We start from the raw sequence: 14765 nt of genomic DNA, 5'->3' as shown, positions 1-14765 counted from the left end.
AAGTGAGACAAGGCAGATCATTCACAGGTGAAGCTGAATGAGGAAAAAGAGCTGGCCACAGAACAGAGCTGGCAGGCAAGTACAAGTGAGACTGAAAATGTTGGCTTAACAACTATGCTTGAACCTGGCTGAGACAGATTCCTTGTGTGCCATCATTCTATCTGCAACAGAGCTTTGGAAAGGGGCTTGATTTATTGATTCAATCATTCCACAGCTGATAATGTAAAAACATGTCAATTGACAACAATGGAGTGTAACACGTCTCCACAGGTCAGAGAGAGCCTATCTCTCGTTCTCTATGAAAAGTATACTCAAGAGAAATAAAGACATCAGTAGCACTCTACATTATCTCATTTAAGGATAATTTGATCAATTCAGAGCTGAGGCATTAATCAATGAAAGTGGTACTACTCACAAGTCGTTATCAGTGACCCTCATCTTTTAGTGGCAATGTGTTCAATGTGAACTCTATTAAAAGTGCAACAACTCACTGTAAATATTTAGCGCTGTGAATGACTGTTGAGTGAAAGTTAACAGTGAAGCTCGAAGACCATGCATGAGCTGAAGGGATCCTTCTGGAAAGGCCTTCTTGTATTCACGTAAAAGACAAATGATGTGGAAGCTATCATTTAAACTATAAACAAAGTTATTTTACTAGTCTTATTCCAGTTAATTCTGGTTTCCAGTTTTACTCACACGCGTTTTAAAAATATGTATGTGCATGTTGGACTTAAACGACTTTCGAGCGCCACCTATCGGTGTAGAGCGAATTGCATGTGTCAACTAAACACTCTTGGGCTGATGCTACACAGAGTACTAGTCTAACTAAAGAAATCACACAACAGTGAGGGAATTATACTAGACACGAGCGCGACAAACTAAGAAACGAAGAAAGGTGAATTACAAATACAGATAGCTATAAACAAACTATAAAGCTATAAACACAGATTAAGTTGCAAAACTGCTCAAGATGAGAAGGCAATGGATGAGACATATGTAAGACAATGTTTTAATTAATCATTTTAGCATATATATATATATATTTATATATAATGTTCATTTTAAAACTGAAACATATTAAACATTCGTATAACATTTGCAATATGCCGTTTGTAAAAAAAAAAAGAAATAAAAAGAAAAAGTGCTTCCTTTTCCTTGCTGTGTATTTCTGTCCAAGTTCAGTCAGTGATGACGATAAAGACAGCAAAACTCAAAAGGCACTGAAACAGGTCTCTGCTCGAGTGTTGATGTACAAAAAAGAAAGAAAAAGTTCACATGAAATGCACACACTTACAGAGCAAGACAGGACTTCACTGCAAAACCAGTGAGAAAGCACACGGTGATCGTCCACCGGAATTATTCTCATGACAGCAACAGACATTGCATAGAGATATGCACCCTTTCACATTTTTATCAATCATATTGCATAAATACAAAGCGTTTACTCTAAAAGCGTATACTGACAGACGTTTTACAGATCAGTACCCGAATCATGGAACAATGTTCACAATGCGCTTCAAAAGGTCGCGTTTGGACGACATATAGTGCATACAGTCTGCGTTATGAATGACAGATAGTCTACCACAGTAAAAACCAATGAGTTCCAGTCCTATGCTTGGCATTTTGTCTATTGCCGTCCATGAAACAAACACACCCCCTGCAAAAAAGTATTAAATCAACAATATCATACAGTGAATGTTGTGCAGCAGCAGGTGGTGGAAAAACAGCCTGCTATGGCAGGAAAGTTTTTTTGTCGCTTTAGGTTTGTATGTAACCCAAGGGGGCAAGGGGGAAGTAGGAAAGCTGGTAACTTAACATAAAAGTAGATTGACAGGGTGAAATCATGCCCATTAGCTGCACTGATATATTTCGCGTAGCTAACACATTCTAAAAAGACTACACCTACTACAACAAGCTAGTCCAAATGTATGAAGAGATGAGCTTATCGTTTGTTTGTTTTTGTCACTTTTTTGTACAAAAGGCACATGTATACCGCAGCTGCCTGGCTCCTATAGAAACACTTTCAGAATGTGTCAGCGTTTATCCAGCAGACGTAAAAATCACGCAAAAGTTACTTCAAAAGTTCAGCCCGCTCCGTTAGGCGCAGTTACCCATGGCTTTGACAAACGAGCCGTCTGGGAGCTGCCTGAAGATGCCCCGTAACGTCTCCAGTTCTCGCGTAAGGTGTTCCACCCTCTTGCGCAGTCTTTCGTTATCCGTCGACAACTCGATCACTTTCTGTTGCGTCTCCACATTGCGCATTTTCGCCTTGTCCCGGCTCTTGCGCACGGCTACGTTGTTGCGCTCCCTCCTCATGCGATACTCGACGCTGCTCTTGTCGATCTGTTTCTTGGATTTCCCTCGATCACCCATCTTCATGGAGCCCCCCGGCAGGTGGCTGTGTTGGTGGTGCGGGCTGGGTACGGGCGTCGGGGGAGGTGTGGGATGGCCCGGCTGGAGGTGCATGGTGGTTTGCGCGCAGTGCGCGATCTGGTGCTGAAGGTAGGATAGATGCGGTGCGTGGTGCTGAGAGTGGTGGTATGTGGGTGGCATCGAGTGGCTGAGCTCATCTTCCTCCCGGGGCTCTTGTTTGATGGCCACGGGTCTCATTCGAGCATGGCTGTCGTAGATGGGTTCCAGTTTGGAGGAATCCATGTAGCTGTTCAGACAGCCATACATCTGCGGGGCCCCCTGTGTGCCATTGGCACCGTGGGGGTACTCGTAGTCTCCGCTCGCCAGTTTGAGCTTTTCTTGCTTGGAGCTGTTGTGGAATAAATCAGCCAGGAACTCGTCGTTGAAGGCAGAGGGGTCAATGTAGGCGCTGATGTCGATGGAGTTCTCGTTCTCGCAGATCTCGCTCAGGTCTCCAGCGGTGTCTTTGTAGATATACGGGTTTTGCTGACTCTGTACAAGGCTGGTCATCAGTGGCCGTGGGGCGACCTCGTAGAGGTTTGCTTGCTCCATGGGGTATCTAAAACCTGCCAGACATGGTGAAGAGCTCCGGGAATCCAGCTTGTTCGCAGTACCGGAGAAAGCCGTGCTGGCTCCAAGTTCTCGGGACAGGCGAGCGCGCAGCCTGTCGTGGCTGTGTACTTGGCTGTAAAGTGAATGAAAGCTTAACGGCTGAAACGCCACTCAGGATCTCCTTTAATATGACACTTACACCATCAGCGTGTGAGCTTCACATCTGTCAAATACTTTCTCAGTGCACTTATATACGCTTTGGAGTTTGGAGGGCGGGCGTGCTCTGGGTCCTAATGCTTCACTCCGTGATCTCTGCGCGAGAGCTCAACACACGCACTGATATCAACCTGGTCCTTCAGAAATGTCAATATTATTGAATTATAGGTAAAATAATATGCGATCGTTTCAGATAATTAATAATAATTCATCAAATTAAATAATGCATCTTTATGGGTTTTTTTTTTACATTGTAGATTTAAATTAATTTAGATTTTGATGTTCAATAGGTCTAGTATTGTAGCAGCCTTTGGAGGCGTGTTGTGAATGGAAATGCATGCTTAAAGGGGAAAAAAGATTTTCATAAAGAGAGGTGGATGTGAGTGCTATAGCATGAGACAAATTACAATGGCAAAGCGGCTACGGACAGGACTGTTGCTCATGTTACATGAATGTAATACAAATTACTAAAGTAAAAAAAAAAATTAAAGAGAGAGAAAGAAAAAATAATAAAAGGGTAATTGAAAAAGAACGCACCATGTAGGCCTAAATGCCATATGAAATTGTTTTAATAAATTAAAATCGCCTCCACATTAAATCTCACCCAAAAAATAAAAATAAATAAAGACAGCCATCCCATTGAATAATTGATTTTATCTTTGTGTTTATTTGTTGTGTTTATTCTTTTATTTTCCGCAGCAGGCGTCTCATGAGCGAGAGAAGCTGGAAAGCACACAGCAACTTGACAATTGCATGCGCTGAAAGTGAGCAGGAGCTCCCTCTATTGTTACAGCGCGAGCCTGGCACATGATTAAAAGAATGAGACGAGAGGGCAGCAACAGATGTGTTATAGCCTAATTACGTTTTTCTGTTGATTTATTTTGGTCTGCTTTCATTTACCTTATGTCAGATTTAGAAATTACCTAAATGTCCAATAGCCTATGTATTGGAGCCATATAATGTTAGGCTACATGTCCTGCATAAAAAAAAAAAAAAGTCCTCTCGCTATGGATTCAAAAGGACATTTTTTCATCACTTGGGGGGGGGGGGGGGGGGGGGGGGGGGTGATGCCGTGTTTAGAAAAAATGTCCTTTTGAATCTATAGCGAGAGGACTTTTTTTTTTTCACTTATTGATTTTGAATCAATAAATATATAGGCCCTATATGTCCAAGCCCAGCTGGCATTTTAACGTCGAGTCACTGTTGAATCAACGTCAGGTGCCAGTGTTGGATAACCGTTGAGTTTTGTTTAGATTTTGCAAATCAGATTGCAAATTGGATTTTGGAACAACGTTATTTTTCTACTGATATATTTCAACAAAATGTTTAAAAGTCATGGTTGTAAAAATAATGTTGATTTGACGTACAACTCAATTTTTTTATATATATTTCTATGTTGAATCCGTAGTGAGTCAACAACACAACTTCAACTATTTGGTGTTCAACGTTGTTTTAACGTTGAATTAATGTTTTTTCATAAACTGACATTATTCCAACCACATTTAAACGTTTAATGTCAGTCGAATGCCAGCTGGGCAGCGCAAAATTATAAACTAGAGTATTACCAATAATAACTTTATTTAGCTTGGCTCTCGCTTCTATGAATCTTTAAAAATACTTCCTTTTAATAATTCTAATTTTCACCAGCTTTATGAAACGAGAGCTTAATTATTAGTCTAGCTACTGTTGACAGATCTAATGTTTTACCGCATGAAAACTCCCCAAACCGAGAAATGCAGCCTGGTTGGTTTAGGGACATGTCAATCAAAGAGTACATTTCGTCGTCTCCCAACCCTCTGATTTGATTGGTTGCGAGAGCAGATTTCCCTACATGGTCACAAGATTTCGCAATACTCCCAAGCGCCGCTTTACCAAACAATAACACCTCAACCTGTGCTTATTTTTCCGTGAACAAAGAGGACATTATTCTTTATTAACTCGAGTGGGTGACTTGTAAGCCTGGAACGTTTTCAAGGTAAGTTTTTGCGGGGATATTGTAAGATACAGAGTGTCGAATGTATTTTTTTTTATCAATTAACCGATGGCTCGCTAACAGGATCCGTGCCGCTCAGTCGATTGCAAAATAGCTTCAACTCCCGGATCTTGAGGCCAGCTAGAGCTTCATAACCGACGATTAAACATGATCGCGATCGACTGTGAATCGTTATTCTTCGCTCACGTAACTTTTTATGTAGAAAGCAGCCTGTATGAGCTCTCAAGTTCATTGTTAGAGGCCTGACGTCATGGTTAGGAATGTGCCAACTATTAGCTAGCCAACCTGCTAACCTGCAGTTGATCCCACTGGCTACGGACGCACGTAACGTTAGCCCTAAAGTGACACTTGTGTCAACATTGTGGGTGTTGTACATGGTTCAACGCTATAGAATACAATACTGATTTACTGGATCTGCTGCCATTTTTTAATGTAAATCAGGCATACTGTTGTTGAAAGCTAGTCAGCGGTATTCCCCTTCATTCCCACAGTTCCGTGTATGATGTAACCAGCCTATCATGACTCAAAAACACTGTCTGCCTTTAAAATGTTCACTAATAAACTTTAATTTTCTTTACCGTATCGTCACTACTCTGATGTTTGTTTCAAATGTTAACTTTAGCTCGGCATAGTTCTGCATGACTACGGAGTTTCCCTTCTCCCGTGTAAAAAAGGAGCGGGTGGGAGCGCGAGCGATGATGCAACCGCGGGCAACACTTGAGCTCGCGCTCATGAGAGAAAGAAAATTTGCCACATATGCACATTGACATGGCACAGTCGGATAACAACAACATAATGCTAACGGATAAGCACAAGCGGTTGACCCGACTTTCAGGTGTTGCAGCATTTTGCTGAAATAATGCGTTTTGCGTAAAGCATCTGTTCAGGTGGGGATTGTGTGCCAACAAAATATGTAAAAGTGTGATGGAGAATGATGCTGATGTGTGCAGAGTACCTTGTATAACTTCTTTCTCTCCATTCTGTCTGGTTTTCAGGCACACGGCTGCATTTTGTGGCATCCAGCTTCACACAATACCAGCCAACACCAACTCCAGCTCTGCGAAGCCCGACAACATAGGTCGGAGAGGCTGAGAGAAAGACAGTGGAAGTGGATCCAAATGAACAAGCAGTTGCAACAGAAGATATCCAGCACAGATCAGAACGGTGTCAGTGTTATACAGAATCAGCCTCATAATAGTGCATTTAACCCCGCAGGAGCTGCAGGACTACAGCAGGTACACACATCAACAAGCTGATCTATTCACCCATGCATTTATGAATATAAATGACTCTGCAAAACCAAGATTAAAGCATTGTATTGTGTCATTTTGCAGTGCTTAAAGGAGAACTCCGGTCAATTTTAACATTGAGCTAATTTTTTTGTACATTTGGAGTGCTGTCAGTACAGACAAAAACGACAAAAATCGGTTCTGCCTACACCGTGTTATCCTCTTTTTAAAATTCGCACCCTGTTGACTTCAATGGGTCAAGTTCTAAACCTGCTTTTAGCCTCTTAACAACCTTAATGTGTCAATACAAGTGCACAGCCATGTGAGTGGTGTTATTAAGAGTGACCACGGTCAATCTGACTGCAATAGATCTGAAAGATATTAATAAAAATGATGTTAATTCTGCCAGCTCACATACCTGTATTTACTTCCTGTTTTCGTTCGAAGTCCACAGTAGTCGATTGTCGAGTTTGTGCGCGATCATTAGTTATATTAGTTACCAATGATCGCGCGCGCGAACTCGACAATCGACTTATCTTTCAGATCTATTGCAGTCAGATTGACCGTGGTCACTCTTAATAACACCACTCACATGGCTGTGCACTTGTAATGACACATTAAGGTTGTTAAGAGGCTAAAAGCAGGTTTAGAACTTGCCCCATTGAAGTCAACAGGGTGCGAATTTTAAAAAGAGGATAACACGGTGTAGGCAGAACCGATTTTTGTCGTTTTTGTCTGTACTGACAGCACTCCAAATGTACAAAAAAATGAGCTCAATGTTAAAATTGACCGGAGTTCTCCTTTAAAGCATGGTATGATTTAGGGCTGCACGACATATCAATTTCGCAGATGTACATATCACGATATGCATATCACAAGAAGGTCTCGTGATAACTGCATGATTTTCATACTCCAAAAGATTAAAAATAAATAAATAATTTAATTACATTTTTAAAAGATTACAAAAAAGTCCAAGTTTTAAGTCTTGCAGACAGCAAAGAATAGACTGGACACATGACTATTTCATATGCGTCACATCATGCTTATTGTTTAAATTAAATTTAAATGCAATGAGCGAAGTACTCACGCGCACAGGAAGCAGCCTCTCGGAAACCACGTGATCCCGAAATCAGTTCTCTTCTGTAGCATACGTGGCCAAATACACACAAAATCATGTCAAATTGCCCATCTTGGTGAGTATTCATGTAAACATGGTCAGTTATGTCTAAAGTGGAAAGAAAGAAAGTGCATGTGTAACAACATATTGGATCCGTGCAGCTCTTAAGGCCCCGCTATACTCACGATATACTTTCGTTCTTGGCTTAGGGGTAAAAAGAAGTTCGAATTACGTGACCAGCGATATACTGTTAGCGAACATCCAACAACCACCCACACTGCTGAGAGTGACGGTAAGATGAATATGTAAATATTTTTTAAAGGAAGCATAAGAAAAGCATCTGATCAAACTCAAAGCAATGTGGATATTTGCACACGCTTTGCAATTCGGCAATCCAGGAAAGTCCCGTTTATTTATATAGCACTTAATAGATTGCTTAAAAGCATGCAGCTTTACAGTATTAAACATGGAAAGCAGTTCATTTCATCTTCATTCACATTTTCTACTATAAAGCGACTCTCCACTGTGTTAGCGTTTTTACCCGCGAATGTCTGACCTTGACGGACTCAACAGAAGAAATAAACCAGAGAAGAATTCCCATGTGAAAGAAGGCGGACCCTTAGCGCATACCTACCTATTACGTAATCGCCATGGACCAATGGGAGTTCGAAGGTGTTTACCAGCCGTAGCAAACTTTTCCAGAAAGTTTGCTTTTGAAAGCCGTTTCAAACTCCTGAAATGAACACAAACGAACTTCGATTTGGCCTGATTTTGTTCGAAATGAAGTAATATCAGTTCGTTCTTCGATTTCGCTTGAAGTATATCTGGACCTTTAAATGGACAGCAGCCTAATAAACCTGCTTCTGTCTGTGTGCTTAATATTAATCAAACCACAAGAGACAAAGAGAAAATCACTCACTGCTCTTGACTGAATAACTTCAGTAGGTTTAATAAGAATCAGTGTATATTTAATTCATACAGTGAAGACTAAGCAAGTTTTATTTTTATATTTGATTATTCAATTTCTGTTGTTAAATAAACCTAATGTATCATGCCTACCTGAAACCCTAAACCCCCCTGGTTTACACTGATGTTAAAATGACACTTACTTTTTATGTAATTCTACAGTAAAACACTGGTTCACTTTGTAGGGATGCTTCCTTCTCACAAAAAGAATGTGAAACATGTACACTACCGTTCAAAAGTTTGGGGTCGGTACGATTTTAAATACTTTTAAAAGAATTCTCTTCTGCTAACCATGGCTGCGCTTATTTGATTAAAAATACAACACAAATCAGTTATTGTATTAAATATTATTCCAGTGTAAATCAGCTGTTTTCTGTGTGAATATATAGTAAAGTGTAATTTATTTCTGTGATCAAAGCTGAATTTTCAGCATCACCAGTGTCAGTGTCTTCAGTGTCAAATGATCCTTCACAAATCAGTATAATATGAGGATTTGATGCTCAAGAAACATTTATTATTATTATCAATGTTGAAACAGTTGTTGGTCTGTCAGTTGTACAGTTTTTTTTTTTTGGATTCTTTGATGAATAGGAAGTTCAAAAGAACAGCATTTGTTTGAAATATAATCTTTTGTAACATTATAAATGTCTTTACTGTCCTTGATAAATAAAAGTATTGATTTCTTTCCTCCAAAAAATAAAAATAGAATTCTCACTGACCCCAAACTTTTGAACGGTAGTGTATGTTGGTTATATAATTTTCAGTTTTTAAATATTAACATATAAATTTACTTTACACACTTAAAGCATTATCGTAACGCATATTGAATATTGCAAGTTACTTGCAAAGTTATTGCATATAGCATTTTTCTTCAATATCATGCATTCATAATATGTATTCATAAAGTGCCTCCACCCATCCAGTTTCTTGTAGTCTTAAAGAAAATTGTTTAAGACTTGGAATGTAAATGTCAATTAAGCCATATACTGGATATGCTGTTGCTTATCATTACTATGTGTGACATTATTATAATTCTGACAGGTTCCTCAATTAGTTCCAGTGAGTCCCGGAGGTGGGGGTAAGGCTACACCACCCAGCAAGATGAAAAAGAATAGTATGGATAAAGATAGCGACGAGTACCGCCAACGGAGAGAACGCAACAACCTGGCTGTAAAGAAGAGCCGCATGCGCAGCAAGCAGAAGGCGCAGGACACCCAACAGCGCGTCAATGAGCTGAAGGAGGAGAACGAGAGACTGGAGGCCAAAATCAAATTGCTTAGCAAAGAACTGAGTGTGCTCAAAGACCTGTTTCTAGAGCATGCTCACAATCTCGCAGACAACCCTGCTTCTGGTGGAGGCCCCGGAGACATCTGCAACAACAACAACAACAACAACAGCAGTAACGGCAGCCAGTGAGGGCCTGATATTGGTTTGCAATGTGCTATGCTGTGGCTGTGTGGAGGCTCTCTAGGCAAATCATTTTACTTAATCGTATTATGCTTTCTTCCCCTCCTGGTCCTGGAATGTGTACTGTCCGCAGTGCTTAACTTGTTAACTTCTGTTTGTACACTCAAATTCAGTTTCTTTTTTCACTCGTATTGTATCTTGTGCAGAATGTTATGACATTATGGCCATAGCAACCGCAGAAAGTCCAAACCACGCTCTGATTTGATGTGCTGGAGATAACTTTTATAACTGCCTTTCAATTGTAAAGCACCATGTTTCAGTGTCTTGAAACTTTGCAATATCTTAGAGGACTGTGAAAGCTTCTTGGTAGACAATTTTGAAATCCGGTCAAAGCTGGTCACAAAGAGTTGACTGTAAATAATAGTAAATGTGTTCAATCACTCCACTCTAATGTCTGACGATAGGATTCAATAGACAGGACCACAGTCTGTTAACATTATTCATTATGACTTTGAATTAGGGCTACCAACAATTTGATGATGAAGTAAGGACGTCTCCAAATGCAAAGAGTAGCTGTTTTGTATTCCTGCTTTTTTACCTGTCAGCTTGGATTGATTCAAACTCTTTGCTTGTTGACCATGTCTTATTATAGCAAATACACTGTTGTAGCTATGGTAACAGACTGTAGACAGACAAAACATATTGCATCAGACTCCAGACAGTGTCTCCATTACCAGTAGTCTTTAAATCCCTACAGTTAAGCCTCCAATTCTGACAAGGGTGGAGAAGGAAAGATGTATGTTAGGATGTTGGTAGCTAAATTAACACAAACTTATTTCATAACAGCAACTTTTGTGTCTGTGTAAATACTGTTGATGATGCAGATAAGATAGGATTTGGAATGACTGGTGCTGAAAATTTCAAGTCATCAATCACCTGACGTGCCCCAAATTTATTTATATTGAAAAGTTACTTATCCGAAGAAGCTTTTTATCTGACTACATCAAATATTGGCTATTTTGTTTCCCTGACCAGTCTCAGAGAAATATGTTTGACTGTACATATGCAGCAGGTGTTACTAAAAGTTAATGGAATAGCCACGTGACAGTTGCCCTCATTGATTCTCATAGAGCTGTGTGTTCTTGAAGAAGTCGCTGTAGATAGACTTTTGTACCTCAGGCTATATGTCATAGCCTCACCAGACAGCCTTTAAGATGTATATTCCCATTTAAGAGAAGATTAAAAAGGGGAGGATAAGAAAAGAAAAGGCAATCTCGTTAAGATGTCTCAAGCATCTTTAATGTATATTTACATTTTCTATACCTGAAGTTTTAAACATTTAAAAAAAAAAAAAAAAAAAGCATGAAAGGCTATGCATGATTAGAACCATTTAAACAACTAATTAAAAATGATGCTCTATAGAGGAATAGCGAATCGGCGACTGCATACTTTTGTATTGTTGTATCAGGTTGGGCTAAAATAAAGCTATTGTGTAAAACTTCTTAAAAATGAGACTAAACTCAATATTTCATGAATATTTGATTGGCATATTTTGCTTAAGTATGAGGGTTGCTGGGCAACTTGCTTTTTTACATAATGTATACTGGGTTTTTGTGCATTGTAAATTAAAATTGAATACAAAATACATTCCTTGTGTTTGTACTAACTGTGAGGAGGGGCACAAAACCTGGACATTCATTTACCAAGTCAGCTGAGGTGCCTGCAGTGCACAGTGTCCTGCTGCAGTCAATGGAACTGGACAGAAATCGTGGTATGCTTTTCAACATCTCTCAATCTGAACTCGATTCAAACTTAAGAGCTACTGCTATTTGAGCAAAATACATTCCATCTGAAGTCCTTATCACAAAAAAAAAAAAAAATTATAATCACAAAAATCTAGGATTTAATGTTACATTTACAACATTTAATCGATGTTGTAAATGCCAGAATTAGGAGCAGTTTACACAACTCCGTTTTCAACTAAAAACGTTTTGGCTTTTCATTTACACGAAAATGCTGTTGCCAAACAACATTGGACCCCATTGACTTTCGATGTGCTGAGAAAAAAAAGAAAAAAAATCTCCTTTCCGTTCCACCAGAGGAAAAAAATAATACAGGTTTGGAATGACAAGAGGGTTTCATTAAGTAAATTATGAAAGAGTTTTAATTTTTCAGTGAACTATCCCTTTATGTGCATTAGCAGCCTGTTTGAATGCAGGGGGAACCGAACCTCAGTTATTGCAAAAAAAAAAAAAAAACTGCTGACAAAGAGTGGAGGCAAATAAATTGAATAAGACTGAAGATTGATGTGCCGAATGACATAGTGAAGGTGTGTCATTCTGTACTTAGACTCTGGACTGTTATAGGTGCATGCATGTGAGTGCATACCCTGTTCAGTGAGATAAGATGTATGACGTGTATTGGAACACAGGCACAGTGTCCCAATAGAGAGGAAGGACTCAGAACACCAAGTCCTACATACAACTCACGCCTCTGTTCTCCTTCCCCTTTTTTTATTTTTCCTATAAACTTTTATTTTTTTCTCTCTCTAGAGTATATTTCTCTTCTGTCTACATGAGATGAACATAGTGATAGGAATTTTAGGCATTAAGTTATCTTTACAGCCCTGTAATTCCAGCGGAAGTACATATTTTCCATTGCACTGCATTTCTAGGCCTTAAAGCTCACCATAAAAGCCAACAGGTTACTCAATACAATAAAATGTATTGATTAAAAATTTGAAATATATTAAAATTTAAAAATTTCAAGATGCTGATGCATTTGCTGTCCCGGTTAAAGCATACAAGGCCACAGACACTATGTCACTCCAGCTGGCAAATGGCTAGAGACAAGAGATAGTAAAATGCTGATTCAAAAGTGTGGTACATTTACATTGCTGAGGTTACTGTAATAATCTACAGCCCATTTGTTAGTTAATCTATAACCGACTGACAGCATCATCCGACAGATATCAAGTTAAGTGAGTATATTGTTGGACTGATTCAAATTCGGATATGCTGATAAGTTTGAGAGTAAAGTACCGGTAGACAAGCTCTCAGGGGTACTGAAACCTCAAGCTCCTCATGCTTGTGTCTACATTTTTGAACTCGAAACGTTATGCTCACACATCACAGACTCACACCCTTATAATTTTAACATCTGCTTTTTTTTAACACCATTAGATAATATAGTCTAATGTTATACAGGGGGCGATAGACGTGAATGAATGTGCCACATAAACTATTTTACAGCAATCATCTTTGGGCAGTTTACCTCACTACAAACAGTGAAGTTGTTAGTTTAATCTCTCAGTAGTGTGACATTACTATTTATTTTCCAACACTTTGTCAACAAATAGCCTAGCTGATACCCGCCGTTTTTTGTCGGCCGTTTAGAATATTCCAAAAGGAATCGCTCTTTGGAGTCGGCTCTTTACACTTAAGCGGTCACATCATGGGCTGCTTTTAGACATACACGCTTCTTTTAGCTAAATTTAGTATTCATAAATGTAAATTTGGAGGAAATAAGTTAAGAAGTTCAGCAATAGGCCTACCTAAATATAATGTTGTGTTTAAAAAATAAGAAAGCTGTAAATTTCCATTAGTAAACATTTTCATATTTGTATTCAACTTTTAAGTTTGTCACTGTTTTTTATGTATTTGTCTTGTTTTTTGTTTATTCAATGACTGTAGTTGTAGCCTAATTCTTTAAAACCAATACAACAAAACTTTTAGACACTTCCCTAAACACTTTCCTTAGTGGGAATGAATACCCAACACCATTTTGAAGTGTGTTCAACTTTGTCAAGTGAACAAGGCAAGGGAAGTTTATTTGGACAGACCCTCGACCCCTCTTGTTTTACCTATCTTGAACTCTGCCATGGAAACTATAAACCTTAATTAAACAATTGAATAATCAATTAAAAAAAGGAATTTACCTGTATGATATTACGCTGTAGCCACATTGGACCAGCCGTTGGGAAGATGGATGGATGGATGGATGGATGGATGATTCAGCTGCGGCGCTCTCTTCTGGCGAGAGGCGCGGGAATTCACTCGGAGTGCACACGGTCGGCACGAGTGAACCCTCTCAGCAGCGTTAACTAGTTATTTAATTTAATGCAAAGCCAAGGTAATACAAATATAGTGTTATAAATGGATATACAATTTTAACAAATGAGAATATAAAAAAACTGCAAGATTTATGATGCTGATGACCGTTAAAACCCATTGCAATATGGCGGACGGTTTACGTATGGCGGCCTATGATGGCGGCCCATTGAAACGGCAAACAATGAGTACAATATTCTAAAGATGGCGGCGCCCTTGTTTCTCTGGTGCATAACAAAAGCCGCTTTCCGACCAAGTAGTTACAGGAACTTAGTTATAGGAACTGTCCACTTCTAAACAGTTCTAAGAACTACTCTCCCCCAAACTCGGTTTTGCTGTTTGCGTTCGCACTGGCCAAGTGGCCATAGGAACTGGTAGGAGGGGTAAGGGAGTGACGCAAGCACGGCGGCGGCGGCGGCGCCACATACAACAACAACAAACCAGCGTGGAGGAGGCTATCGGAATGTTCCTGTTCTGCCTTGCCGGGAGCTTAATAACGAGTACGAACGGCGGCGTTTAAAGACTATGCTTGAGTTCTGTACAGAGAAACAAAGAAGACGAAGGCTCCAGCGTAATATGATCTTAAGTAATATAATGGAAGAAGATAGAAGAGCAGAGCGCAGGAGACAAACAAAACGACGGGTAAGTTTAGCAAGCATAGCAATTAGCTGGTTGAATGCGTTATGTTATGAGTTAGCATAGCATACATAGGCGAATTGCAACAGACAGTGAATAAAATGTGTTGACACTGGGCGTGACTTATA

The 14765-nt window shown here is 39.5% G+C and overlaps 2 protein-coding genes across 3 annotated transcripts; one reads left to right on the top strand and one right to left on the bottom strand.

Moving 5' to 3' along the window:
- Window positions 1–993: 993 nt before the first annotated feature.
- Window positions 994–3019, bottom strand: cebpa (CCAAT enhancer binding protein alpha). Its single transcript, XM_056233872.1, has one exon. It carries the CDS (start codon window positions 2962–2964, stop codon window positions 2098–2100), a length of 867 nt encoding a protein of 288 aa, XP_056089847.1. The 5' UTR covers window positions 2965–3019; the 3' UTR covers window positions 994–2097.
- A 1979-nt stretch (window positions 3020–4998) lies between these two features.
- Window positions 4999–10337, top strand: cebpg (CCAAT enhancer binding protein gamma). 2 transcript variants are annotated; one of them, XM_056233873.1, is made up of 3 exons: window positions 4999–5155; window positions 6169–6408; window positions 9527–10337. In XM_056233873.1, the coding sequence occupies exons 2-3, from the start codon at window positions 6292–6294 to the stop codon at window positions 9899–9901; spliced, it is 492 nt and encodes a 163-aa protein (XP_056089848.1). In that variant the 5' UTR covers window positions 4999–5155; window positions 6169–6291; the 3' UTR covers window positions 9902–10337. The 2 variants fall into 2 exon arrangements, with proteins under 2 accessions (XP_056089848.1, XP_056089849.1); XM_056233874.1 differs by lacking the exon at window positions 4999–5155 and adding an exon at window positions 5871–6060.
- The last annotated feature ends 4428 nt before the right edge of the window (window positions 10338–14765 follow it).

Source organism: Rhinichthys klamathensis, unplaced genomic scaffold (assembly GCF_029890125.1).
Source record: "Rhinichthys klamathensis goyatoka isolate OS25496 unplaced genomic scaffold, OSU_Roscu_1.1 h1tg000378l_1, whole genome shotgun sequence".
Lineage (NCBI taxonomy): Eukaryota > Metazoa > Chordata > Actinopteri > Cypriniformes > Leuciscidae > Rhinichthys > Rhinichthys klamathensis.
This window is presented reverse-complemented; position numbering and strand designations above follow the sequence as displayed.